The sequence below is a fragment of the Chroicocephalus ridibundus genome, chromosome 21, assembly GCF_963924245.1.
Source record: "Chroicocephalus ridibundus chromosome 21, bChrRid1.1, whole genome shotgun sequence".
Classification (NCBI taxonomy): Eukaryota; Metazoa; Chordata; class Aves; order Charadriiformes; family Laridae; genus Chroicocephalus; species Chroicocephalus ridibundus.
In genome coordinates, this window is record NC_086304.1 from 3,068,688 (window position 1) to 3,096,214 (window position 27,527).

The 27,527-nt window shown below is 63.9% G+C and overlaps 1 protein-coding gene across 3 annotated transcripts; it reads right to left on the reverse strand.

Annotated features, from left to right (window-relative positions):
- Positions 1-30: 30 nt before the first annotated feature.
- On the reverse strand, positions 31-27,504 carry CADM3 (cell adhesion molecule 3). Of its 3 annotated transcripts, XM_063357533.1 has the most exons (10): positions 27,318-27,503; positions 11,527-11,667; positions 11,147-11,299; positions 10,782-10,919; positions 10,390-10,560; positions 9,787-9,877; positions 8,642-8,811; positions 5,423-5,548; positions 4,855-4,920; positions 31-4,370 (listed from the first exon to the last, which is right to left on the reverse strand). In XM_063357533.1, exons 1-10 carry the CDS (start codon positions 27,385-27,387, stop codon positions 4,252-4,254), a joined length of 1,245 nt encoding a protein of 414 aa, XP_063213603.1. In that variant the 5' UTR covers positions 27,388-27,503; the 3' UTR covers positions 31-4,251. The 3 variants fall into 3 exon arrangements, with proteins under 3 accessions (XP_063213603.1, XP_063213604.1, XP_063213602.1); XM_063357534.1 differs by lacking the exon at positions 4,855-4,920 and having other exon boundaries at positions 27,318-27,502; XM_063357532.1 differs by lacking the exons at positions 31-4,370; positions 4,855-4,920; positions 5,423-5,548 and adding an exon at positions 5,593-6,747 and having other exon boundaries at positions 27,318-27,504.
- Positions 27,505-27,527: the final 23 nt, after the last annotated feature.

The following is a 27,527-nucleotide window of genomic DNA, read 5'->3' on the forward strand; positions in this document are numbered from 1 at the left end:
CGGGCAGGAGCAGAGATGCGCAGAGACAGGGAAGGTGTGTAATCCAGATATATTTATAGGATTATTTTCCGAGATTAGCACAGGATATTAGAAAGGTTATAAAGTCACATCAACGTTCGTCGTCTCCCTTTTTATGTACATACAAGAAGAACACAGCACAACAACACAGACCGTCCTCTGCCCTGCCCCGCTGCCGCCCCACGGCGTCTCCAGAGCTCCCTACAAATATGGCTTTCGTGTCTATTGAGAGTTCAGTGCCGGCCGGGAAGCGGGAGGTGAACGGACCTGGGTGCAAACGGGGGGCCACAGGGTCCCGGATCCTCCTCCATCCCCCAGCGCTGGCCGTGTCCCGGTTGGGATGCCCCCGGACCCAGCACGAGTGACCGCGGTGGCACAGGGTGGACACGGGGCTGGAGGTCCCCTGCCCGCGTGGTCAATAAGGACCTCCCCCCCCCCCCCCCAGCAAAGGGACCACCGAGGGCCGGGGAGGTGGCTGGTGCCCTGGGCTCTCCCAGGTGACAATATTCCCAGGAACGGGAGCCTGGTGTCCCCTCTGCGCCGTGACGGGGTGTCCCCCATGTCACCACCCGCCCCGTCGTTTCTTCCCCCCTGCCGCGCGGCGCATCCACCATCAGCCACACCAGCGCCAGCGTGTCCCCCACCGCCTCCCCGCACCGCTGGCAGTGCCACCCCCGTGCGAACGCCAAGGTGCAGATTGTCAACCCCTCCCCACGCCCCACGTCACCTCCGCTTCTTACGACATGGTGGACCCAACCCTCCTTGACCTCCCAACCCTCCTTGACCCGGTGTCCCCCAGCGCTGCGCACGTGTACAAGAGGACGTGCCCCAGACCCAACGCAGGGTGTACCCCATCACCCCCCCCACCCCGTCACCAAACACGCTCGCGGTGCGCTGCAGCTCACGGCTGACACCCCTCGTGCCCCCACTCACGGCCGTGGACCTGCTCCTCTGCACGCCGGTGACACCGTGCGCCCACCACCCCAGAAGACTCAACACACCGGGTACCCCACCATGGCCCCGGGGCTCCCAAAACGGCGTTTCCCACCACACCTCACCCCCGTGACCTGATCTACTCGTCAGGGCCTCAAGCTCCGAGTGGTTTCTCCATCACGCTCACGACGTGGCGCGTCCCGTCACACCGGCAGCACGGTGGGTGCACCATCACCGCGCTCTCCCCCGCCGCGACGTGCCCCACCGCAGCCCCGCGACGGTGACCGACGGCTCACCCCACGGCGTGTGACCTGGTCCACCTGCCACCCCCTCACCAGCGACACGGGGTCTCCATCGCCCCGGCGGCAGCGTGCCTACTGCTCTCTTGCACCTACCAAAGCCCTTGGGCTCTTGCAGACGGTCTCTTCCTCGCGGTCACGCTCCCACCGCTCCCAGGACCTGCGGCGCCTGGGGCCGTAGCTTGGCCTCTCGCCGCGGCCGTCGCGGGACAACGCGCCCACCCGGGGTGAGACCCAGCCCACCCACGGCTGACCAGGGGCAGCAGGTCTTGCCCCAGTGTCCTGCCCGCGCCCGCTCCTCCCCACGCCGCATCCTGCCACCTCCCACAGCACGAGGCACATCAAAAAGGTCAAATCCTGCCCGCTCTCACCAGGGCTACGTGGCCACCACCAGCACCAGCTCCGGAGAGAAACCAGCCACGGCCGTGCCCGCGCTGCCTCCACGGGCCACCGACGTCCCTGCCCGACCTCGGCTCCCACCTCCCTTTCCCTAGGGACCAGTTATCCCATTTCCCTCCCAGACCCCCGGCTCGGGGCTTGCTTTGTAGCCACCGATGGCACGTAGACTTACGACGAGATTAAACTGCACTTGAAAAACGCGTCCTGGCGGTTTTATTTGAAGAAATTGGGTCTATTCGGCAGTGGATGTGAAAGATCTTCAGCGAAGCGTCAAGGCTGCACGGTCACGCATGCTCGGTGTGCAGCGGAGTCGCTAAGAGCGGCGGCATCTGCAGTGTTATCTCCGGCGGCAGCGGCTGCATCCCTCAAAACGAGGGGCTGCATCCCTCGGAACGGGCGGCTGCATCCCTCAAACCGAGCTCGGCGCTACCGTTGGGACCCCAGGCCGACTTCCTTCTTCCAGGAGATGGGAAGGGAGGAACAACAACGGCCGGTTTCCTTCGCCGCGTACGATGAAGGCTTCCCGCGTTTCTCTCTGGAGGCGCTGCCACCCCGCTGCCCGCGTGCTCCCGACACCCCGCCTGGCCGCGGTGAAACCAGCCACATCCGCGCCCGTGCCGCAAACGCGTCCCCGCTCGCTCCCACCCGGCGCCTGCCGCCGAGCCGTGCCTCTTCTTCCTCGTCTGCTCGGCCCCAGCCCCCTTCCAGCCCCGCTCGCTCCGCGACGGCTTCCCCCTGGGCGTCCTCCTCCCGCGCGGTGACGCTCCCTGCCCCACGGGCACCCGGTGCCCCACGGCAAGCTCTTCCTCCACCTCCGAGGTGAGGTCACCCGCGCCAACCCGGGGCTTTTGCTCCTTCCCGAAGGGCTCTCCTCCTCCAGACAGCCCGAAACGGAAGGGGTGCCCCATCGAAGGGTGGTGGCTCCTGCAAAAACCCCTTGTGTCCAGACCGAGAGATGCTGGGAAACTGGGAAAACCACATCCCAAGGGTGAGGGATGGGGCCTGGCTCCCCGAGGGGGGGGTGTCCTGTGGATGCCGGAGCGCGTCGTCCCTGCAGCCCCATTCCCGTGGCTGTGGGGTTGGGATGGGCCAAGGGGACCCCGGGGACATGCTGGAGAGGTTGGGAAAGCTTCTTGGCTTTGTCGTGGGAGAGAGAGTGGAACAGGCAGGAGGTGGGGCAAGGCCCCCCCAAGCCTCCTCGGAGACCCCCAAACCACCGAGACGCTAAACCCGGGTATTTTGGCCGCTGTTGGCTGCGCCCCTTGGAGCCGAGAGGGAAACGGCCTTTTCCAAGCTCACACGTGCCCTGGGAAGGGGCCAGGGAGGGAAGGGGGACAGCGAGCTCCGAGAAGCAGACCCCCATGGAGCCCCTCTCCGTACAGCTCCTGGGGAGCGGGTCATCTCCAGCTCAGCTCCCGCGGTGCCACCGGCTGCGTGAGCTTTGGTTGAAGCCACCATCAGGGTCCAAACTACCTTTTCCAGAGGCTCCGGGAGCCGAAGAGGGGAACGGCGATGGCCGCAGGCCCCCCCCGGCTCTCCCGGCTCTGCCCGGTGCTCCCGGCGCAGGTGGCCTCCTGCACTGAACCTCTCAATAGATGGTTTAAATTGATGTTTCCAACCGGAGAATTTGTAAAGTCGGGGCTTTTTTTTTTTTTTTTTCCTCTGGATTCGCCCCCACAAAACCTCTGCCCTCCCCCCGCTTCCCGCCGGGGTGGGACCGGGGAGCTGCAGCGCTCCCGTCTCTCCGGGGGCCTCAGCGGTTCCCACCCTGGAAGCTCAACACCCCCCCATCACACATCAACCGCAGGAGGACGGCTCTCCTCCCGAATGGACACTGTTCGACAAGAACCACCAAGGATAAAATCAGGGCAGGGGCCGGGGTCGTCCCCCCCCCGCCGGCTCGATCCCAGCCCCACACCACGACCTCGGAGGCGGAGACGCTGCCCGCCGGCATCCCGCTCCCGTCCCACCGGCCACGGTCCCCGTCCCAGCTGAGGCTGGGGCCATCGTCCGGCAGCCGAGGCTGGGGGGAACGACGGGAACGTGGGTCCCGGCTCTCGGCGGGAGGGATGGGGCGAGCGTTGGCGACAGAGGAGCCTCCCAGCTGCCCCCGAGCTTGCGCCAGAGCCCGGAGCTGATTTTATCCTTGGATGTCAAAGAAACCAAAATGGAGAGAAAACAAAAGGAAAGAGCTACATCGACCCCAGCCCAACATCCCAACCAAGGGCCCAAAGCAAAGAGCAGCCACGAAACCAAAGCAAAGGTCCAAAGGAAGAAGGAAAAGTCGCTCACTCACTGGTTGGTCTGTGTTTCGCGCGAGCGCCGGGCGCAGGGATGGAGGTGCAAGCAAGCAAACGGGGCCGGGGGCTTTCGCTGTTCGTAGTAATAACGTTTTGTACAAGTTCAAGAAGAAGCATCATGTCTCAGGGCCGGTCGCTCTCTGCTCTCTGTCCCGCCATCCCTCTGTCCGTCTGTCCGTCCATCCGTCCGTCTGCCCCTGCCGGGCACGAGAGAAAATCTGTTGGGTTGAGTGGGGTTTTGTGGTCTGGTTTCCGTTTCCATCGGGGTCTCTTGGCTCCATTTCTCACTCTCTCCGCCGCCCTTAGATGAAATACTCCTTCTTGTCGTCGCCGCTGGCTTGGCCGCCCTCTGCGTTGATGATGGCCGTGTCGGCGTCCGGGGCATCGTCTGACCCCTTGGCCTCGTGGGTCAGGTAAGTGCCTGGGGAGGGGGGGGCAGAAAGGGGTCAGCGTCACGGGGGGGGCCCTGCCGGCTCCCCGCTCCCACGCAAGCAGGGGTGGCAGAGCCCGAGGGCCGGCCGGAAAGCGGAGGCGAGAGGAAAAGTCCTTTGGGTTTGGCCTGAAATGGAAAAGTCACCGGTTTCCCTGGGACAAGCCCTGCCCGGGCACCGAGCGTCCCCCGGGCTGCTCCCGGCTCTCGCGCTCGTCTCTAGCCAGAGGCTGGAACTGCACTTCCAGAGGCATTTCCAACGGCTTTTCCGGGCACGTCTCCTGCCCTCCCCACCCTCCGCCCCTCCCCGCATCCCTGTCCCTGTTCCCCCTCAAAAAACTGGAGGTTTCTCTGCAAAAATTGCCATCCACAAGGAAGCGGCAGCTCCTGGATGCCCCCCGGAGCCGGCACGGCGTGGGGCAGAGGCGGCAGCTCTGTGGGGCTGGGAGGGCAGGGATGGGGGACTCTTACTCACACATCACCTCTGCTGGGTTTTGCCGATGTCTGGCTGTGACCGTCTCCCCGTGTCTTACGCACATACCTGCCGGGCGGATGAAAAGTCCAGGGATGGGGAAGATGGAAATGATGGAGGGGAAGGAGGAGGAGGAGGAAGAGGAAGGAGAGGAGGGATCCGGCACAGACGGGGACAGTGGCACGGGCAGTCTCGGGGCGGCGGGTACCAAACCATGAAGGAGAGATGGAGAAATGGGGGAGGCTGCCTCTGCCCGGTGCTGCCCAGCTCCAAGGATTCCCTGGGACATCTCCGCGCTGGGGTCGGTGCCGGCACGGACGTGGGGAGCAGCCCCCGAACCCAGGAGGGCTCCGGTGGCCGCGCTGGGGTTTCTCCGGACACGGGGCCGATCCGCAGGGTGGGGAGCTGCCTCCCTTCACCCCTGCCCCACGCTGCCCGCTGGCTTCGGGGACGCAGCCCTGCTCCCAGGGACCCACCGAGGGGGGAGCACGCCCTGCGCTGCCGGCTCTGCCACAGCACCGGGGGTCTCGGCTCCGCGCCCCCCGCCCCCCGCAGCTCCCCCATCCCGTACCTTTGTGTCTGATCAGGTAGTGTCCCAAGACGATGAGGAGACTGAGGAGGAGGAAGACGATGACGGCAACCACCCCGCCGATCACCGCGTGGTACGTGCTGGAGGTCGAGGGCACGGGGCTGGCATCTGCCCAGACGGCAAAGGGAGAGAAAAGAGAGAGGAGACGCTGCAGACCAGACCCTGCTGCGCTGCAGAGGCTGCTGCTCGTCCCACCGGCCGCCACGGAGGGCCCGATCCCGCTCGGCTCGGCGCCATCGGCTCGATCCCGTTGCAGATGAGAGCTGTCGGGGCGGGAGGAGGGAAAGGGAAGGCAGTGGGGGAAGCAAGGAGGGGAAAGCAACGGCCATCGGGGTGAGTGGAGAGGAGCCCCCATGGCTGCGCTGGGGGTCCCTGCCTGGGCACGAAGGTGGCCGAGAAGAGCTGCGATGGGCAAACCCACCCCTGTGCCCCCGGGAGCAGCACCGGCAACAGGCTGCGTGCAGCCCGTTGTACCTCTGCCTTCAGGCGCGGCCGCGATCCCACCGCCCCATCCTTCACCGGGGGGATTTTTGCCCCGAAAAGGGGCGGCTGAGCGCGTGGCGGAGCCAGGCTTGGCTCGCGCTTCCCCTGCACCGTGCTAGCAGGAAGGCGACGCGCAGGCTGGCACGGCCACGCGCGGCACCCCGAAGGAGCTGGGACCACAAAGCCAGTCCCAACTCAGCTGCGTCTCGTAGCGCAGACCGCGCCGGGACGCTGCGTTAGCCCCGGGACGCAGGGACAAATCCTCCTTCCGCTCCACTCGCATTGTGCCCCATGAGCTCGGGGGGAACAGAGTCACAGAAACATCCAGAGGCGGCGTTGGGACAGGATGGGGTGGGAAAGACGAGTGAGGCGACAGGACAGAGGGACGAGACCTCACGCGGACACAAGGCACAGGCAGCTGCTGCCACAACCTGCCAGGAAGAGCTGGAAGGACCACGATGAAGCCCAGGCTCCGTGGCCTCGGCTCTTTCTGTGGCGTGCCACCACCCCGAAGGGCCGGGACGGCGGTTGCGGAGTCCGCACGCACCAACGAGCAGCTGCACAGGGATCGGAGTGTGGCACCTGGGACGTGGCAAGGCTGTCCCTGGGCCAGGGCTGGGCCACCATCCTCCTGTGGAACTTCTCCCGCCGGGCTGGGGAGCAGCGGGTCCATAAAGAGAGAGAAAAGGAGCTTACGGTACCTTGGATGGGAGCTGGAGTGAAGGATGAAGCGGTGGCCATGGAAGCATGAGAGATGGGCTGGGAAGGGCCTGGCGGAGGGGCTGGAGTGGAGTGAACGTGTGGGGTGGGGAGCTGGGAAAGATCTGGGGAGGACAACAAAAACACAGGGACATGAATCAACCCTGGGAGGTGCCAGTGAGATGTGACAGAGCCCATTGGAGGGGACCCCGGCTCCCCCCAGCCTGATGGGACCCGTTCTTCTCAGCGGCTCCTTCCACGACCCCTTTCTTGGCCGCGGGTCCTACTCCTCTTCTCCTGCCACCGTCCTCTACTGCGAGCGTCTTCTCCCATCTCCTACCCTGCCAGCACTGCCGGTCACCCCTTCCTCCGTGAGGGAACCCACTGGGACCCTCCTGGCCTGGGAGCCCCGGGACTGGGGTGGCTGGAAACCATCACCCACCGCGAGGTGCCACCTACGCTGTCCTCTGCACGCCCCGAGGGACCGCTCCGTCCCCGCTCTCCCTCGCTGCTGGGCCGGGCAAGGCGGCTCCTCCAGTGACGGTGCCCGAAACCCGAGTGGCTCCGGGGAAAAAGAGGTTGGAGGGGGCAGGGATTTGACAAGGGGAACTAAACTTAGACGTGGGGGGGCTGTGACACAAGCGGGGGCCAGACGCCGCTGCGGCGGGTGCCGCGTGCTCACGGATGGCGTCGAGCACCCCGCATGGTGCTGCAAGCCCGCGGGCGGGTGCGGAGCACCCGAGGGCTCCTGGACGGGTGCAGGGGGCTCTGGGTGCTGCTGGGTGCTCGCAGCCGGGCTCAGGAACCAGCTCCCAGGGCAGACCCCGCGCCCAAGGGGACCGGGGGGGGGCACAGGGGTGACGAAGGAATGACTGCATGGGGCTGGGCTCCTCCAGGGCAGGCACAGGAGAGGGACTCAGGGGGACAGGGTGGCCAAAGTGCCATTGCTGCCATGCCCACAGCCACGTCGGAGGGGGAGGATGCTGAGAGTGCCCGAAACAGGAGGGGAGGGAAAGGGGATGGGAAAGGGAAGAGCCAGCGCAGGTACGGGTGCTGGACGATGGAAAGCCCGAGGCTGGTAGAGAGGAGAGAGACGGCAAGAGAATTGGTAGAAGAGGAGGATAATCCCAAATCCATGGCCAAAACCGCAGGGAAACAGGCTCCTACTGACACGGGAAAGCTGCCGGGCAAGGGGCTGGGTGCCGAGCAGAGGGAGCGGGGCAGCACCGTCACCGGACGGGCAGGAGAACACTGTCAGCCCCGCGCAGCAGGCAGCTCTGCTCCACGAGCGACACACAGCGCTTGGACGTAACGGGGCACAACGACAGCGAACACAGCGGCAGAGCACAGCCGGGGCAGGGGGAGGCAGCGAGGGGACGGCACCCCGCGGGGCGACGGCCGGTGCTGCCCCTTCCCGCAGGAGGACGGGTGCCGAGCAGCGGTACGCTCTGGGGGCACAGGACACAACGCAAGCCTGCAGCTCCGGCGGCTCAGGACAAGCCACGGGGCCCATCTCCAGAGGCCTGGGACAGGGCGGCCAGGGCACCTCATCATTCGGGAGGGTTGGCACCGTCTGGAAATCCTCTTTGGCTCATGGCGGCGACACACGGAGGCTCCCTGCCTGCGCCAGGCTCAGGAGCATTGGCCTTTCCTCCTCTCCCAGAGACTCCAGCAGAATCCCGCCTGCGGTTCCCCCATCGCACCCTCTCCCACCCCCCAACAGGGACCGAGCTCAGCCTGGGCCGTGCCGTGTCCCTGCCCCGACCCCCCCAAACCGGTCTCTGCCCTTCTCGGCCCCAGGCGGGGAAGGACAGTGGGGCTGGATGCGGCTGGAGGAGCTGGGGACGCAGCACTCCGCCAGCACCCATCTGCACGCACCCCGCGCCAAAGCCCCTCTCCCACCCACAGCCTTCCCTGGACCCCTTCACGGGGACACCCGGCCGGGATGGAGGTGGCCGTGCCAACCGGCGGCTGCCGGGAGAAGCCGGTGACGCTGGGCGCCCTGCGGCCCCCGCTTACCGCTGACGTCGAGGTTGTACTTGGCCACGACGCTGCCCATGGAGCTGGTGGCCGTGCAGACGTAGGTGCCGCTGTCGCTCTTGTTGAGGAAGGGGAAGATGAGGACGCTGTCGGAGCTCAGCTGCAGGGGCGCGTCGCTGCCTTCCTTTTCCCATAGGAATTCCTGGGGGCTGCGGAGCGGGATGGCGGTGAGGCACCGTCACCCTCCCCGGCACCCTGGGGGTGCTCAGGGGGGAGCAGGGTCCGTGGCTGGGCAGTGGAAGGGGCTATGACGGTGCGGGAGTATTTCGGCAGGAGGGAAACACCCCGTTTAGAGATGAGCCGGGATGGCTCTGCTGCTCCAGGGGGAAGACGGGGGCTCGCCCTGTTCTCCATGGGGCGCCTGGCCCTGCGCCCACGCTCTGCCCGAGCTCTGGCCAGGCGTCCCGGCTTGAGCAACACAGGACTAATTTCTACCGCTGGGGAAAACTCCACTTTTGGAAGACTCTTAACGTCTGAATTCGCGAAAATATTGACTAGGCTACGTGGGATTCACCGTCTCGGCGTTTTCAAGCCTGGCCAGGTGCGGGGACGAGGAGGAGCGAGGCCCGGGCGTTTGACCCAGGCTGGCCAACAGGATTATTTCATACCGTGAACGGCACATTCGATATAAATTAGAAAGTTTGCTGCGTAGTTTCTCTCTCCCTCGATGGCGGCGGTCCAGAGAAACTCCTCGCCCCGGTGCCGGAGCCCCCAGCCCTTCCCTTCCTCCCGAAGCCGCAAGCGCTCGCAGGGTCCCACATTTACCGTCCACTGCTGGCAGCGCACGGCTTCTACCGACAGAATTCTTGGATACCTTATATTAGCATCGGGATTAGTACTGGATCTTTAGCGTTATTGTTAATTATTTAGCCTTATCCTATTAAATCTATTTATATTTCCACCCTTGTGTTTTCTTGCTTTGCCCGATTCCCCTTTCCGGGTGGGGAGGGCTCATCGGGTGACAGAATAATCGTCTGAACGACAATGAATTGTTACGGGTTTTCTCAAAGCGTAACAGGAGGGCGAAGCGGCGGCTTTGGGAGCCCGGCAGAGGGAGCACAAAGATGGCCAGGGCCTGGGGGGGGGCCGAGCAGGAGCAAGAGGAGGCGGGGGGGGACCCTTACATGGGGTTGCCCTGCCCATCGCACTGCAGCTGGAGCTTCTCGCCTTCCCGCGGGTACTGGGGATGCGGCTCGATCTTCGCCGTCGGTTTGTCTGAAAAAGAGGAGAGGGACAGCCGGGTGACAGCCTGGTCCCTGCCCCACGGCGCGCGGGGGTCTGCCGGCACCCCGAAACCCCCCAAACCCTGCCTCAGCCCCCGCTCCGTGCGCGCAGGGGTGCGGCGTGAGCGCAGCTCCCCCGTCCCTCGCCGTGTCCTCACACGGGGACAGGCAAGACAAGAGGAACGGGGACAGGCAGGACGCGGACGCTGGCGCAGGCAGGGAGCAGGGGATGGCACGTGTCAGGGAGACGGGGACAGGCAGGACACAGGGGACAAGGACAGGCAGGGGAAACGTCACCGTGCGGCGCCCCTACGCACAACAGGCTGTGCACGCAGGTTGAGGAGCTTGTACGGGTGTTTGCGCCATGGCGGCACGTACGCGTCAACGCAGGGCCACGCGTGTGATGCCTGCTCAGCTGCGGCGATGCCGAGGCCTCCTCCATCTCCCACACCCCTGTCCCCTTCCCCACGTGGCCCTGTCCCGTCATCCCCCCACGCCACGTACAGTGGACCTGCAGCTTCTGCGTAGTTGACCTCTCGGAGTTCTGCAGGGACTCGTGGTCCACGGTGCAGGTCACCTCAGCTTCGTTGTCCTCCTTGGTGACGCGGAACTCCACCCGACTGCTCACCGTGAAGGTCTTTCCATTGGGGTCCTCCACCACCTCGGTGCCCTCGTCTGTGGGGACAGGGGACCGTCAGAGCTGACGGACACAGCACCCCGGCAGAGGCACGAGGCTGACGTGTGCGTTGAGCAGGGGACGCCCTGTCCCCGTCCCTTCGTTGGCAGTAGCATAGGATGCCAGTGTGGTCCAGCACATCTGCAACCCCTCACCTGCCTCCACGGCGTTCCCCAGCCACCCGTCCCTTGGGGCAGAGCCCCATTGCGTGGGCACCCACCCTTCAGCTCCTTGTTGCCCTTCTTCCACCGGAGCTGGGCCGCAGGTTTGCTGCCAGAGGACCGGCAGGTCAGCCGGGCTATCTTCTCCTCATCGATGGGCTGCTCGTGGCCGAAGATTTGTGGTTTCTGGGGGATTCCTGGTGGAAGAGGAGGCAAGAAATACAACCGCCTGTCAGCTGGGTGCGTGCTGCCACCCAGAGACGGCCGCGCGTGCAGAGACGCGTCAATAACCACAGCCAGGAGGAGTTAACGGGTAGGGATACGGGAGTAGCAGAGATGAACTGTTGTCCTGAAGTACGGACAATATCTTGAGGCAGGAGGAGATTGGGAGCAGGTCCGGGGGGGACTGCCACCAGCGGCTTACCCAGCACGGTGACCAGGGCCTTCGCAGTCCGCACGGGCATGGTGAAGATGGAGCAGGTGTATTCCCCCTCATCCGACAGCACCACGTCACTGATGCTGATGGTCAGCTCGTTGGGTGTGGACCTCTCCAGCTGGATCCTGTTATCTCGCAGGGCTGGGGGAAAAGGGCCAACTGGGTGAACGATGGGCTCAATACCACCCCACCCCTTCGCTCGCTCGTGTTTTGCCTGGTGGCACCGCTGCAGGTGGGGAACGGGAGGGAACATCACCCTCTGGGGTGCCACCAGCCCCGGTCCACTCTGCCCCACCATCGCTCGGGTCCTGGGGCCGCCTCCTCTCCCCGAGGCAGCCCTCTCCCACCCCCAGTTCCTGCGCACGTACCTCGCTTCTCCCCGAAGTAGAGGGTCTGCTGGGCAGGGTTGGACCACTGCAGTGAGGAGTCATCGGGATCCTCCACCTGGCACTTGAGCACCACCGTCCCACCGGCCACCACGGTCTCGTCCGACGTCGTGGGCTGGCTCTCTGGAGACAGACAGGAGAGGTTGGCGGGGACCACGGGCATCGCCTTTCCCCACTTGGGGCCAAGCATCACCAAGGGAAGGGAGGGATGAACGCAGCGGCGTCCCCGAAACTCCTGGGACGAGCAGGACTCCAGCGTGGGGCTGAATAGGTTTTTTCCCAATGACCCCAAGCCCCGGATGGCCCGGCTACACAGACCGGGGCAGGGACTGGGGCACTGCTCTCGGTGGCAGCACGGAGGGGCACGGGGAAGAGCAGCGGGTACTGCCAGAGGTCTGCCTGGATCCAGGGAGAGCGTCAGCGCGAGCGTATGCCAATGTGCACGGCTATGGCTGGGATACAGACGGCCCCGTGAGCGGGGATGTGCACACACACGTGCCTGTGGGTGCGCGTCCCTCTCCAGGGACAAGGGGTTTGTAGGGCACGCGCCGTCCTGCGCACCCTGGGGACAACAGGGACCTGCTCGCGGGCATGTGTCAGCCTGGGTGTCCCGCGCGATCCCGTGCCCCAGCAGGGAACAGCCCAGCTGCAGAATCGAGCACCAGCGGGCAGGATCCGTCCCGCCGGCCCGACCCACAGCACCCGCTGGGACCGCAGCTCCCGGGGACGCTGCCGTCCCCAGGCGGTGGCTCCATGCCAACCTGCACGGAGACATCGGCGTCAGGCCTGGCTCCGAGCACGGCCCCTGGGGCTGCTGGAAGGTACAGGCAGCTGGCGCCTGCCAGGCGTGAGCGGATCCAGCAGGAGCAGGGGTACGCCAGGAGGCAGCAGGAGAGCCTGGCACAGGCAGCGGCACAGGCTGAAGGCACCTGGGGAGGTGGCAAGTTCTGCTCCACCGCCCTGGCAGTGCCAGCAAGCCGGGATCGCGCCCGGGGTGCCTCCCTGCCAAGCGCCCCACGCAACGGGACGCTCCGCCGGCCACCAGCAAAAGCATCCGTGGTCCACGGAGAGCAGCCTGTGGGGCGCAGTCAGTGGCCTGCTCTCCGTGTTGTTCCTTAAGGGGATTTTTCTCTTGCTCAGGCTGCTCCTGGGCTACGCACGTCCCTTCCCAGACTGCGTTTCCTCAGCTAAGACATTGTCCTTCGCTTCCTTCAGCCTCCTTGGAGGGCTCCACGCTGCCGAGCAGCCCAAGGGCAGAGAAGAGCAGCAACAGGATCAGATAACCCCCCCCGCCGGCCCCAAGGACGGCTATTTTGGGAAAGCCGATGTGCCAGGGAGCTGAGCGGAATGGGGAGAAGGGGGACGCTGGCTCTCCCAGCCTCCTCGCCCAGCTGGGTCCACAGGCAGCCCCATGGACAAGAGGGAGGAACACGGATGCTGCTGCTATTCGCGCTTCGCTCATGGTGCCGGACCCGGGGCTTCACGAAGTGTCACCGTCTGTCTTGGACCGAATTACTCACATTTAGGCAGGGACTTGGCTTCGGGACCCCCGAGCCTTGGGCGATGCTGCCCGGGTGCCCACGCCGCCTGCAACGCGCTCCTGATTTCACGGGCTCGTTTTCCGGCGTGATATTCGCTGCCTGGGAGACGCTCCGGTTATCGGAAGGGGAGGGACGGAAGCAGCTTCGGCTGAGTTTCCCCATTTTCCACTCAGGACGGTGAATTTTCTTTTCGCTCACGTTGCAAGTTCCCCCATCGCAAGGAGCGGGAAGAAGGGAAGAGGGCAGGAGGGATGAGGCTACCGGGCTCCCCAGGGATCGCTTGGCTCCCGTTAAACTCCAGGAAAGTCAGGGCTGGAAAGCGTGTGACTTCCTCCCTGCCCGCTCCCAGCAGCCACGATTACCAGAAACGCCTCAAATTCGGATTAAAAATGTTCCCAGGGTGACGACTGTCTCCAGCCCCGGGCAGTTCCCCGTCGCTAACGTTTCGTGTTTGCTATTGAAGTTTTGCTCCTCTCCAGCTGCCCGGCTTCCACGGCCCCACAGCGCTCGCCGGGGTCTGCGGCTCGGCCAGGGAGCGAGGTGCCAGCTCTCCGTCTTCTCCTCCTGACTGGGGAGATCTGTCTTGTTTTAATTTGGTTAACGACGCCGTTGTGCTGCTACTGCCCTAATTAAGGGATTGAGGCTGTCGCAAGCCGCTGTTGGCCAAACTCAAACCGCTCCAACTCGGCTGCAACTGAGGACAGGGTCTAAAACCCACACGGAACAGACCCAATCTCTTAATGAACACCATTACCATCACCCGCCACACCGCTGGCCTCGTTAAGGTATTAGCAAGGTGTTTCCCCCACAGCGGGTGACACGCAGGGCACCGCACGGACCCATGGCGGCTTGGCCTTGTTGACGACCTCCCTCCTCCCTCACGGCTGGGACCACCAAGATGGGTCTCCAGCCCCACGGAGACCACGTTCCTGCCAGAGCCGCCTCCATCTCTCCCACCCACCAACGTGTGCCCCCGGCTCGTGCCGGGTGGGGGGGACGCAGACCCCGGCACCGCGCTGCCCCCCTCCGCCACGACCCAGATCCTCGCTCGCCTCCGCGCCCGACAGCTTGGAGGAACAGATGGGCACGGCTGGGCCGCTGCGCCGGCGCGGCTTGATTTAATTAAAAACCGCCACGGCTGTAACCTGCTGGCCCTTGACAGAATAGGGGCAGAGACGCCGGGGGGCGGCAGGGTCCCATGCGCAGCGAGTCCCACCACGGGGAGCTGCGCCCCCTCCCGCGGGGTCCTCGTCCCTCCGCAGCGTCACCATCATCCTCGCGGGTGAGACCCCCTCTGGCAGGGGGGCAGAAGGGGCAAAGCCGCCATCCTGCAGCTGGGGACGCTGAAGAAGGAAGCGTCTGGAGAAGAGGAGGCTCCGCAGAGACCTTGGAGCCCCTTCCAGTCCCTCAAGGGGCTCCGGGAAAGCTGGGGAGGGACTCCGGAGCAGGGAGGGGAGCCACGGGACATTGGGAATGGGTTTAAACCAAAAGAGGGGAGATTGAGATGAGATGTGGGGAAGAAATTCCTTACTCCGAGGGGGGCGAGCCCCTGGCCCAGGTTGCCCAGAGAAGCTGTGGCTGCCCCATCCCTGGAGGGGTTCAAGGCCAGGTTGGACGGGGCTTGGGGCAACCTGGGCTGGTGGGAGGTGGCGGTGGGAGGGGCAGGGAACGAGATAATTTTTAAAGTCCTTTCCCACCCAAACCATCGCGTGATTCTAAGATGCCACGTGCACCGTGACTGCTCCCAAATCCAGCAGCTCCAGCGCCGGCACAGCCCAGCGCATCCTCCCGGTCAGGGAAGCCCAAGGAAGACGAAGGGCTGCTTAAAGCCACCCTGCTCACACCACCGCGGCACAGCGAGGGGTGCTGCTACGAGAAGGCAGGCACCCGTCACACAGGGGTCCCCGGGGGGCCCTGGGCAACATCACGGCTGCTCGGAGTCACGAGGATGCTCCGGAAAGCTGGCTGCAGCAAAAGCTTTCAGGTCTTCCTGGCAAGCCGGTTAAAAGAGCCCCCGTGATCCCGGGGACAGGTGCCGGACACTCAGGGAAGCATCCGCCCTCGCCGTGCCAGCGACTGCTGCCAGCGCGGAGCCGCTGCCACCTGACAGCCCGGGCTGGCACAACGTCCCCGTCCTCCCTCCCCGTCGGACGGCTTCTGCTCTGCTCCGAAGGCAAACGCACGGCCCCAAGGACGCCAGCGCTGCCCTGCAGGGATGAGGTGAAGCAGAAGCTGACGGTGTTTGAATCCAGCCTTCCCCGCGCCGTGCCCGGGACCCCTTGCTGCCCGCTCGGCCATCAGCCCTCCCACGCTCACGGCTTCCATGAGGGGGAAGCAGATCCCTCAGACCTGCACCTCCCAGGGGCCATCCCGAGCCTCGCTGGCCACCATCCCGCCCCGCCATCACCCATCAGGCCCCCACCATCATCCCGCAAGGGGGTGAAATGTCATTTTGCAGACGGCGAGCCAACAGCGAGGCGTCCTGGCAGGCAGAGGACGCGGCTCTGCCTCCACGGGACCCTCCTGGAGGAGGCCGGACCTGGCAGAAATGGGGCTCAGTCAGCGCCTCGGAGCCCGGGGACAGGCAGAGCGAGCCCGGGCACCCCACAAAACGTCAGAGAAAAGGGCTTCGTCAGCCCCCCGTTTTTGGCCAAGAGCTGCTGCACGGTCAGCACAGCGAAATCAGAGACGCACGACGCCCTAGAAAAATCAATATTTCGTTAATTAAACCTGCGCACTTTTGCGGGGGGTGCGTGTGCGCTGCATTTGTGTTTGTGAGGGGGGAAAAAACCAACGTCCGCGTCGCTCCCGGAGCCCAGCAGGACCCGCCAGCGCACGCGTCCCCTTCCAGCACAGACCCTCTCACAGCCCTGCAGCTCCCAGCCCGGGACGCTCCCCGACCCACACGAACCCTCCGCAGCTTTCGCAAGAAGCGCCACAGCATGCCTTCCGCCTTCCGGGAGCCGTTTCACCCGGAGCATCCTCAGGGAAGCGGCGAGCGATGCTTGGGAAGAGCCTTCGCGGAGCGTCTGGGGGACGCCCTGCTGCCCACGCCAACCTCGGCGGGGGTCTGCCAAGAGCCGGAGCCGCCAGGACCCTCTCCCAGCCTCCGCCAGGTACATCCCCCCCGTCTGCGAAAGCCTTTCCATTGGGGCAGGAGGAGCCCCAGAGGAAAACACCCCCTGCTCGAATCCCTCCAACGCCTCCAGCCCTCAGCTGCGGCCCACAAAAGACACTTGTCATTTTCCTCATTCTTTTCTATTTCGTCTACTTTCCTCACCATAAAGATCCAATTTATCTCTGTTGACACAGACATTTTCGGAGGTGAGCTATCTCCTCTCCGAGGACCGTATTTTAATAATTCGCTCAGCAGCCATGAACTGCAAAGCTCCATTTCCAGCCGCCGGCGTCCTTCCCCGGGAGGTGACACCGGAGCGGCCCCCGCCAAGGTGGCGGTTTTGAACTCGGTGGATGGCAAACCCGGCCAAGCGGGCTCAGACATCTGCTGTGCGAGCTGATTTGAGCGGCGTGTGAATCCACAGTCTGGGATACCCAGAGCCCAACTTCCAGGCTTCCTCCTCGCCGGCAGCTGACTTGCTCCAGATTTTGTTATGGGGGGGGGGGGAAAAACCTGCTCTTGTCTCGGTGCATCTGCTCGATGCCACCCCGCGCTCCTCTTCCCATGGAAGCCAGCCGGGCCGCACGCTCCAGCTCTTGGAAAGAGGACACATCCCTCCGGGAGCCGCAGGGCAAGGGGCTCTCCTGCAACACCCCCAGAGTGAACCCCCTTTTCCAGTCCTGCAGCATTTAGACACCTCTCATGGCTGCAAGGGTTTACAGCAAGAGGCAAGATGGGAACGGCTCCGATGGGACAAGCAAGAGCACGGCAGAGGAGGACACGGGCAGCAGGAGGTGAACGGAGCAGGTAGAGGGCCAGGCTGAAGCAGGCTCAGATCTCCTGAGACCCCACCTGGAGCGCCGTGTCCAGCTCCGGAGCCCTCAGCACAAGAAGGACACGGAGCTGTCGGAGCGGGGCCAGAGGAAGCCACCAAGATGATCCGAGGGCTGGAGCCCCTCTGCTGGGAGGACAGGCTGAGAGAGCTGGGGGGGTTCAGCCTGGAGAAGAGAAGGCTCCGGGGAGACCTTGGAGCCCCTTCCAGTCCCTCAAGGGGCTCCAGGAAAGCTGGGGAGGGGCTGTTTGCAAGGGCACGGAGCGACAGGACGAGGGGCAATGGCTTTAAACTAGAGCGGGGCAGGTTTAGATCAGCCATGAGGAAGAAGTTCTTTCCACTGAGGGTGGTGGGACACTGGCCCAGGGTGCCCAGAGAGGGGGTGGAGGCCCCATCCCTGGAGACATCCAAGGCCAGGCTGGATGAGGCTCTGAGCAACCTCATCTAGTTGACGATGTCCCTGCTTTAAAGGGCTGGGTGGCCTTTAGAGGTCCCTTCCAACCCAACACATTCTACGGTTCTACGACATGTCCCTCTTTGACGGTTGGCTCTGCAACAGCCCTCCACTTGGGGGGCTTGCGATGTGGGGTGTGAGACCCAGAGATTAATGGGGGGAGAGACAAGGGGACCTGCTGTCCAAGCTCCCAACGTGATGGCAGCTCGCGCCTTGCAAGTGAAGCGCTCAGACAAGGGCAGGGGCTTCATGCCTTCGAGTGCGGCCCCTGCGAAAACCCCCCACTCCCCACCCTAAACACCACGTTCTGTTTTATTCCTCTGAAAGCAGAGGATGCTCTGGGAAAGGGGGAAAGCAAGAGGATCCAGCTCCTCATCGCAGCCTGCTCCGAACCCTCCGCCTTTGCTGGGCTTCTCCCAGGACCCCATTAAAGCCTTCGGTCGCAGCCTGCAGGACCCCATGGATGCTCTCCAGCAGCCCCCAGCCTTCCGCAGGCGAGGGGGGTCCTGGTCCATGGTGCACCGACACTCGGCCCCGAGCAGTGCCAGCAAACTGCAGAGCCGCATCCTTCTCCCACGGAGCAGGGATGCGGTCACCTCCCTGCCAGACCCTGCCCCAGGGCTGGGTGAACGCTGACAGCTCCCCGTGACATCCGACCAGGGTTAAGCAACTGAAACGTGGCCAGCAATTAGCAATCAATCAGAAAAAGCAGCTGGAGAGAAGAGGCTGGTTGCAAGCGCTGCCGAAGCTCTCAGAGCACAGGATGCTCCCCTCCTCCTCCTCCTCCTCCTCTTCCAGCCCCGGCCGGCTGCTGTTTGAGCAAGCTGACAGAGCCCTCCTGCGTGCCCTCGGGGACATCCTCGCTGCATGCCTTCCTCCGCCACCACGCATCAGAGCCGAGCTGGGAAGCGGCTTCTCCTCTGGGACCAGCAGGATTCTGCGTTCTGCCCTATCAAAGCCTGGTCATCCCTCCCCCCGGCCATTGACCGCTCTTCCAGTGGCCCCAGGGCCGGCCGAGCCCCCGTAGAGAGCTGGGACGGGGGATGAGGGAGCGGGGGAACCCCTCCCATGGCAGCGGCAGCTCCTGCCTGCAGCTTTGGCAGCCGCACAAACGCAGGCCACCGCTGGCGGCTCCGCTCGGTCGTGTTTGCACATTCACACCAGTCTGGTGGCCAATTAAGCTCAGCAAAAGGCAGCGCGGCATTGTCAGGGAAATCCCGGCGCCAGGCACAGCGATCGCCTCCTTCCGAGGCCACCGGCAATCCCGCGGCCGAGAGGACCGGTCGCCACCCCAACCCGCAAGTCATCAGCCAAAGCCCAACGCCACAGCCCGCCCGGGAGAGCCGAGACCCCAGCACGGGCACACGAACCTGCCAAAACTTTAGGATGAAGTTCTTTCCACTGAGGGTGGTGAGACGCTGGCCCAGGTCGCCCAGAGAGGGGGTGGAGGCCCCATCCCTGGAGACATCCAAGGCCAGGCTGGATGAGGCTCTGAGCAACCAGGTCTAGTTCAAGATGTCCCTGCTTTAAAGGGCTGGGTGGCCTTTGGAGGTCCCTTCCAACCCAACATATTCTGTGATTCTAAAACCAGGCAAGTCCTTGGGGGAGGCAGGACAGAGACAAGGTGTGTGGGGAGGGAAAAGCTCCATTCTGGGTCACCACAAATCACCCAAGCAGCGTGACAGCCATCCCCAGTGTCAGAGCTTTCCTGGGACCCTCCAGAAGGGGACTGACTCCCTTGGGAAGGAGCAGCAAACTCACCCACGTCCTCCCGTCTCGGTCCTCCCTCCGGCACCGTGACCCCTCTCCCAGGGCCCTCCTCCAGTTTGACAGCAAACAGCCCAGAACTACATTTTTATTTTTTTTTGAGCATGTTTTTTAGCTCCTACCCTAAGGCCAATCTCCGACACGACTGTTGCCAAGGGAACGAGCTCTTTGCTTTGACAGTTCTGTTTTAAGGATCTCCCGCCTGCCCAGCGAGGTGTCTCAGAAACGGTTGCTTCGGATGCCCTGGTACATCGCTTGTTGCTTCGCAGGCATCTAAACGCTTGCAGCCGAGCTCTGCCCAGGCCAGCACGAGAAACTGTCACTCCCAAGCGGACGAGGATTAAACGCGCAGGGTTGTATAAGACAGTATTTATAAGAGGAATAAGAAACGGGGAAACACTGGCAGCTCCGCAGCCCTCCTCGGGGACAGCACGCCCGCCAGCGCGCAGCACACACCAACGCCTCCTCCTGACTTCCCAGAAAGACAGGAGGGAAGAGTCATTTCAAAAAGATTAAAATATAGGTTCAGTGCGCTGCAGTGGACGCTCTGTCGTGCCCAGCTGCATCCAGCGGATGCCCAGGGAGAACGTAGAGTGCTCAAGCCGTGGCCCACCAGGTCAAGTAGGTCAACTAGAGCAGGGCAGGTTTAGATCAGCCTTTAGGAAGAAGTTCTTTCCACTGAGGGTGGTGGGACACTGGCCCAGGGTGCCCAGAGAGGGGGTGGAGGCCCCATCCCTGGAGACATCCAAGGCCAGGCTGGATGAGGCTCCGAGCAACCTCATCTAGTTGACGATGTCCCTGCTCGCTGCAGGGGGTCGGACTGGGTGGCCTTGAGAGGTCCCTTCCAACCCAACAGACTCCATGATTCCGTGATCTCTGCTGTTGCACGGCCTGTCCCTTTTGGAGATGGAGTCCTCAACATCCCAAGGGAGACAGAAAAAGCCAGAAACCAAAGCCGGTGAGATGTGGAGAGGCAAAACAGAGCTCCCCAGGAAAGTGCCACGACGCCAACCTGCTGCTGCCGTTCATCTGCTGGGGGTGAAGGTGTTGAAGGCCAAGCTGAGAGCAGAGCCCCGTAACACTCAACACCATCAGCAGCATGCCACACCACCGCGCTCATCTCCCCATGGCTTCACCCCACCTCGGACTGGGAGCAGAGCACGGGCCTGACAGCAAGGAACGGAGCACACGGAGTTGCTGCCTTGGGCACAGCGCCGGCACGGACACCACCATAGAATGTGTTGGGTTGGAAGGGACCTCCAAAGGCCACCTATTCCTTTAAAGCAGGGACATCGTCAACTAGATGAGGTTGCTCAGAGCCTCATCCAGCCTGGCCTTGGATGTCTCCAGGGATGGGGCCTCCACCCCCTCTCTGGGCACCCTGGGCCAGTGTCCCACCACCCTCAGTGGAAAGAACTTCTTCCTCATGGCTGATCTAAACCTGCCCCGCTCTAGTTTAAACCATTGGCCCTCGTCCTGTCGCTCCGTGCCCTTGCAAACCGCCCCTCCCCAGCTTTCCTGGAGCCCCTTCAGGTACTGGAAGGGGCTCTGAGGTCTCCCCGGAGCCTTCTCTTCTCCAGGCTGAGCCCCCCCAACTCTCTCAGCCTGAATGCATCCCACCTCTGGAAAACGGGTCTCCAGGTTGCGTGGGGCAACAGGGTCTGTCTCCTGGCACAGTCAACCCCGCGCTCATCTCCAGACTCAGGAATTAAACCCCGTTCCTGTGCGGCACCAGTGCAGCGGGTGGCCCATCATGGACGGTGGTCCACCACGGACGGTGGCCCGCTCTCCGCACCGCTGGCCACTCCGACCACAAGCATCAGAACTTGCTTTCCCTGGGAAACGACGGCCTGAAAGCAGCAGCAAAAGCAGTGGTCTGGAAAAGCTGATGCACCACACGGGGCTCGTCAGTAAATACACCATCTGAAGCGTTGTAAGCTGAGGAAGAACATCTGTAGATGGAGAACTGCCTGGAGCATCCCCTGAGGATGGGCCAGGTCCCCCTGGCAACTAGGGGAAGCTCGCAGCTCTGCTGCTCCACAGACTCCGGGGACACCGGGAAAGATGATGCCATTTGGCTCTGCGGCAAGCACTGCTGCCCTCCAGCACGTCCCTGGGACACCAGGGGAGCCTCCACAAGCCCCGAGCGGTGGGAGCTGCGGCGTCCGACGCCGGCCCGCCGGTCCCCGCGCCCTCAGGCCACATTACAGCGGAGGCAGAACGTGACGCCAGGCAAGTGACCGCAATGGTTAAGCACATTCTTGCCCAGCCCTCATCTCTGCTTCTCCGCCTCCCTCCGCCGCTATTGACTGCTCGTTTTTGGGTAGCCTCCTCTGAATTAGTGCTTCTGATGTCAGGGCTGCCCAAACACAACGCACGGCATTACTGCGTCCGACTCCTGGCTCCTCTCCTTTCCCCCCCCGCAGCCAGCACAGCCCTCCCTCTGCCACGGCGACCAGGCTGCAACAAGCCCTGGGTGACAGCAGGAGCTCTTTCGGAGCGGGATGGAGAGCCTCGTCCCCCGCCTGCCCTCACCGAGGCACCAGGGAGATCACTGACAGCTCTCCATCACTGCATGATGAAGGCTCCGCTGCTGCATCGCTTCACGGCTGCGGGTGCCTGGCCAAGAGCAGAGGGGAGAGAACTGGACCAGATGGTTCAAGCTGAGCTGACCCAGTAATTGGGAGGAGGAGGATCAGATACATCTGACTACGTGGGTGTTACAGCCCTGGCATCACCTTCAAGGTCCCACGGAGTCACTCAAGAGCCAAGCTACGAGGAGGCAATTCAACCTGTGCAGACGCAGCGTCAGATGACCTGCACGGCCAAGCCATTGCCTGGGCTGCAAAAGGAGCCCGGAGAGCAGTTCAGATGGAGACAAGGCAGGATCCCAGGGTCAGATTCCGGCACAGGGAGCAGAGCACTTCCCAGCAGGGTCCTGCACAAGCAGACAATGCTCTGCAGCGGCTCGAACGCAGCAGCAAACCGTGGGACCCAGAAGGAGCCCAGCAGCGCGCAAGCAGAGCCCACCAGGCTCCAAGACCACCACGCTGGCACTGCCACCTGCGAAGGCACCTCGGACAAGCGTTCACATCCTGCACCGCATCCTCCCCTCACAACGCTCCTCTCCTGCAAGGACCTGAATGGTCACACGACACCCTGGATTGGGGTAAAACTAGGTTAAAACCAACCTAGCAAAAACAAACAAAAATGTTAGCTTTAACGCACATTCCTCCATCTGGCTAAGAGCCTGGCCGTGCCAGCACCAGGGTGACTACCCAGATGTAGACGCCTCCAGTTACTCCAGCAATTCCAACACCCCTGGTGAGGCGAGAACGCCAGGCAGAGGGAGAAGAGGCAGCGTCTAGCACGCCGGAGACCTCACAAGCAGGGAATCCTGGGCAAGTTGGGTGCTTCCTTCCATCTCCTTCCAGAGAAGGAAAGGTACCCAACACTTGGGAGCCGCTCAACTCGTGCTTCAGCAGCAACACCCCCGGGCTGGTGGGGATTTCTCCTCTGGCCAGCAGACCAAGTCACCACAGCAAACACCCCAGCATCGCAGACCATGCCAAAACCTGAGGCATTATCAGGACAGCAGGGCGAGGGGGGGATTCTGCCCCTCTGCTCCGCTCTGGTGAGACCCCACCTGGAGCCCTGCATCCAGCCCTGGAGCCCTCAGCACAAGAAGGACACGGAGCTGTCGGAGCGGGGCCGGAGGAGGCCCCGGAGATGCTGGGAGGGCTGGAGCCCCTCTGCTGTGGGGACAGGCTGAGAGAGCTGGGGGGGTTCAGCCTGGAGAAGAGAAGGCTCCGCAGAGACCTTGGAGCCCCTTCCAGTCCCTCAAGGGGCTCCGGGAAAGCTGGGGAGGGACTCTGGAGCAGGGAGGGGAGCCATGGGACAACGGGGAAGGGTTTCAAACTGAAGGAGGGGAGATTGAGATGAGATATCGGGAAGGAATTCTTGGCTGTGAGGGGGGGGAGCCCCTGGCCCAGGTTGCCCAGAGAAGCTGTGGCTGCCCCATCCCTGGAGGGGTTCAAGGCCAGGTTGGACGGGGCTTGGAGCCACCTGGGCTGGTGGGAGGTGTCCCTGCCCAAGGGGGTTGGAACTAGATGATCTTTAAGGTCCCTTCCCACCCAAACCATTCTATGATTCTATGACAGCGGCAAAATTCCTGTCCCATGGCAGCGGTGCCAGCCCGTCCCTTCACCGTCTGGGTATGCGGCGGGGCAGCTCTGCAGCGCTTGATCCCATGCATTGTCTTAAAATCCAGCATTGCCTGTTGAGCCTAACGCGTTGTGCCAGACAGCTGAGCGGTGGCTTTTGCGCTCCCCAGCCGGCTCCCTCCTCCCGGCTGCTTGCAGAGGGATGCTCTCTGCCGGCTGACGCGCCGATGCCAGCTGCATCGCCGCCGCGAGAACAGCTCGCTTCCCCCAGGCGACTGATCAGAGTCATCCGAAATCAGGCCATCCAGGTAGCGAGCCACGCAGATAGGTCGCACTCCCCACTTCTCATGCCCGCACGCCACCGCCTCATCGGGGATGTCACTGCTTCCTCTACTCCGGTGCCAAGGGCTCGTGCTGGCACAGAAAGAGACTTGTACCATATGGTGAGCCCTAACGACATGCGAGAACAGGGCATTTGCACACATTAGTTGGGTAAAAGCACTGCCGTAAGCAGCAATCAAAGGATTAACCTGAGCTTCAGACAACAACTGGGTTTCCACCATCCCATTTCTGCGCACCAGGGCTCCCTTCCCGGCGTCTCCCCGCTGCGGGATCAGGAGTGATGCCACAGGCTGGAGGTCGCACACAGCCTCCCGCAACCTGGCTCAGGACCAGCGCTGGCGTCTCCCCAAAAGCTGAGGGAGCAGGACTACAGGAACCACAGCCATCATCTGCTCCAGGGCTAGAGAGGGTAAAAGCCCCACGGGAGTCCAAACCTCTCTCCCAGCCCTGTGCTCCTACCACTAGGCATCACTCCCACGCAGGCAGGGCGGATGACTTCTTACAGAAAGGACAACAGCTGGAAGCACAAGGCATTTCCCCAGGACAGAGAAAGCTCCTCCTGCATGGTCTTGCCAAGAAGACACCTCCACCAGCTTCAGAAAGATGAAGCCACCTTCCAGTAGTCTCCTGAACCTGCCTCTCTGCAAACACCAGGCAGGAAGCTCATCTCTCCTGGCTTCAGACATCTCAAGATAGTCTTCCAGGTTCTCCTCAGCCAATGCAGCAACATGGGCACAAGCCACGTAACCACTTTTGGCACCTACAGGGGGAGACAGAGCAGTCGTGGCCCCTCTGCTGTGGCATGAGGGTGGTGAGATGCTGGCCCAGGTTGCCCAGAGAGGGGGTGGAGGCCCCATCCCTGGAGACATCCAAGGCCAGGCTGGATGAGGCTCTGAGCAACCTCATCTAGTTGACGATGTCCCTGCTCACTGGAGGGGGGTTGGACTAGATGGCCTTTGGAGGTCCCTTCCACCCAACACATTCTGTGGTTCTATGACCTATACCTGGTCAGGCAGACCCAGCTCTAAGACCCTCAACGTTGAGGCTTCTTCCAGCAAGCGAAGCACACCCAAGGAGTGGAGCAGCTCCGGTACGGCGGGAGGTAACTGCATGCGAGGCCCAAGCTCAGCTTCCTGCTGTGCCACCGCCCAGCCTCCTCCCTTGCTGCCGCAGGATGGGGGTGCTCCTTGTGCTGCGCATCGAGGGATGCTCAGAGTCCACGGCAGGATGAGGTTGCTACAGAGCACAGGGGAAAAACAGCCCCAAGAAGTCTGGTTTAGGCATGTTGTGGCTTCCCATGGGACAACAGTAGGGTACTGTTCAAACAAAAGGGTTACACAACTCTAGAGTGGAATAACTCCACGGGAGGAATAATCCTCGCAGCAAGGACAACCACGCATCCAGCCCAAACACTCAGAAATCTGCCGACAGCAGCACAACACCAGCCAAGTGCACAAACACGGCCTCGGCGTGAAAGCACCAGCGCTTCCAGCACCCAGGCGGCTTCAAAGGGTCCCGTCAGGCCCCGCCATGGTTGTAGCTTTGAAATCCAGAGCAGTGGAGGAGCGTTTCTTCACGGAGAGGAGATGGCTACTCCATCTGTGCCCCGGGAAGGGTGCTGCGGAGGGGTCTTCCAAGTCGGAGAGCCATGCCGGCAGCGTGAGGGAAAGGCTCTGACCGCGAAGCCAGTGGCTTCTTTTCAAACATCTTCCAGCCAGCCATCTCCTCTGCTCCCAAAGGCTTTTTGAGGGTCCATTTGGACAATGGAGAGCCTGGCAGCTCATGGCCAGGGCTGGGCCCCAGCAGCAGGCCAGCCCTGGAAGAAATCTTGCAGTGTCATCATCCAGGGCTGCATCCTGCCCCAGGACTACACACAACTCCAGGTCACGGCCACCCCCTCCTCACGCGAGCCCTCGCCGGGCTGCTCAAGCCACCCCCTCCTGCCCGGCTCCGACCCACACGCCGAGCATTGCCATCACCAGGCACGGGATGCCAGGACATCCCTGCGCCGTGGGACTGAGCATCACCCACCACCAAGTGACTCTTTCGGGTTCCTGTGGGAGGACCGTGGCCGTAACCAGAATAAATCCTGGGATTCGTGGATGGGAACGCAGCCACCAGCCCACACCACCCCCCAGCCACGGCTCTGCCTGTGACAGCGACCTCCTCCATCAAAGGGACGGGCCACGGGGGGGGCACCTGCTGGGGAAGGCGGGGGAGGCTTCTCCTCACTTCATAGAATCACAGAATGGTTCGGGTTGGAAGGGACCTTAAAGATCATCCAGTTCCAACCCCCCATCATGGGCAGGGACACCTCCCACTAGACCATGGTGGGTGGGGGGCTGCTCCCACCCCCACACCATGGGACCCTTGATCCCAGGGCCACATTCCCACACCAGAATTACCCCCCTGCATCCCATGAGCCGCAGGCAGAGATTCGGATGGCGACGGGACCTTCACCTGCTGCCACCTCCCAAAACACAACGCACAGACCTCCCCCCCGAGACGGCTGCAGCATCTCCCCACGACCTGCTCCCCCCCTCCAAACCCACAGGGCAGCAATTTTATCGTGACCAGCAAGTCGCGACATGGCAAAACGCAGCCGCCAGCAGCCCGGCGGGAATCGCAGGCCCCGAGCGTCGAGCAAAAGGGCTCCGCAAGCCCAACGCTGATGGAAAACAAGGTGCAGCCGTTGGCGAGACCCCACCAAAAAACACCCCCCCCCCCCCCCCCCGTTCGCTTTTGCAGCACCACACGCCGCTGCCTCGCCCGCCGTACGCCGGTAAACAGCCTTTGTCTGCGGGGATGATGCTCCAGCCCAGCCCGCGCCTCCCGCACCGGCACCGGGCACGCACCGGGATGCCACCACACACCCCGGCGCGCCGGGGAGCGGCCGCCCTTCCCCGAGCCCACCGCCCCGGGGAGGGGATGGCTCCGACCGGGCGGCTCCCGCTCTGCCGGGGGGAAGCGGGGAGCCGCCCCATCCCGGGGAACGGTCCCTCCCCACCCCGGGGCGGTCACCGCCGTCCCCCTGGGGGCTCCATCCCCGCCCACGGGGGTGTCTGCCTTCCCCCCGGGGGTCACCACCGCCATCCTCCCGGCGGGGAGGGCCCCTCCGCACCGGAGGGTCTCCATCCACCGGGCAGCGCCGGGAGGGGCCGGGCGCCGCCGCCCGCCGGGGCCTGTCTGGAACCTTCCGCCGCCCCGGCCCCGCCCCGGGCGGTACGCGGCGATGGGGGGGACACGACGGGCAGCACCGGCGCCGCCGTGACCTTGAGCCCCGCCGGCCGCCGGGGGTCCGCGGCGGCCGCACCCGCGCCCCGGCGGCGGCGACGGCGGCGCGGGCGGGCCCCGAGGGCAGGGCCGGGGCGGGGCCGGGGCGGCGGCACCTGCCGGGCCCCGCCGCGCCTGACCCACATAACGGCACGGCCCGGCCCCGCCGGTCCCCCCGCCGCAGGACGGAGGGGTTCGCCCCGCCGCGACGGGATGAGCGATGGCGGGAGGGGAGGGTGGTGGCGGGGTGGAGGTCTCGCCTGGTACCGGCGGCGCCACTCACCGTCGCGGGAGAGGTTTCCCCGGGCGGCGCCGACGCAGGCGAGGAGCAGCAGCAGGCCGAGGGGCAGCATGGTGGCGGCGGGGGATGCCCGGGGGCCGGGGCGAGCCGCGGCGCGGAGGCGGCGGCAGCAGCGGCGGGCGCTCGCTCGCTGCTCTCCGGTCTGGAGCCGACGGTGCGGCAGCGGCGGGGATTAAATAGAGCGCGAGGAAG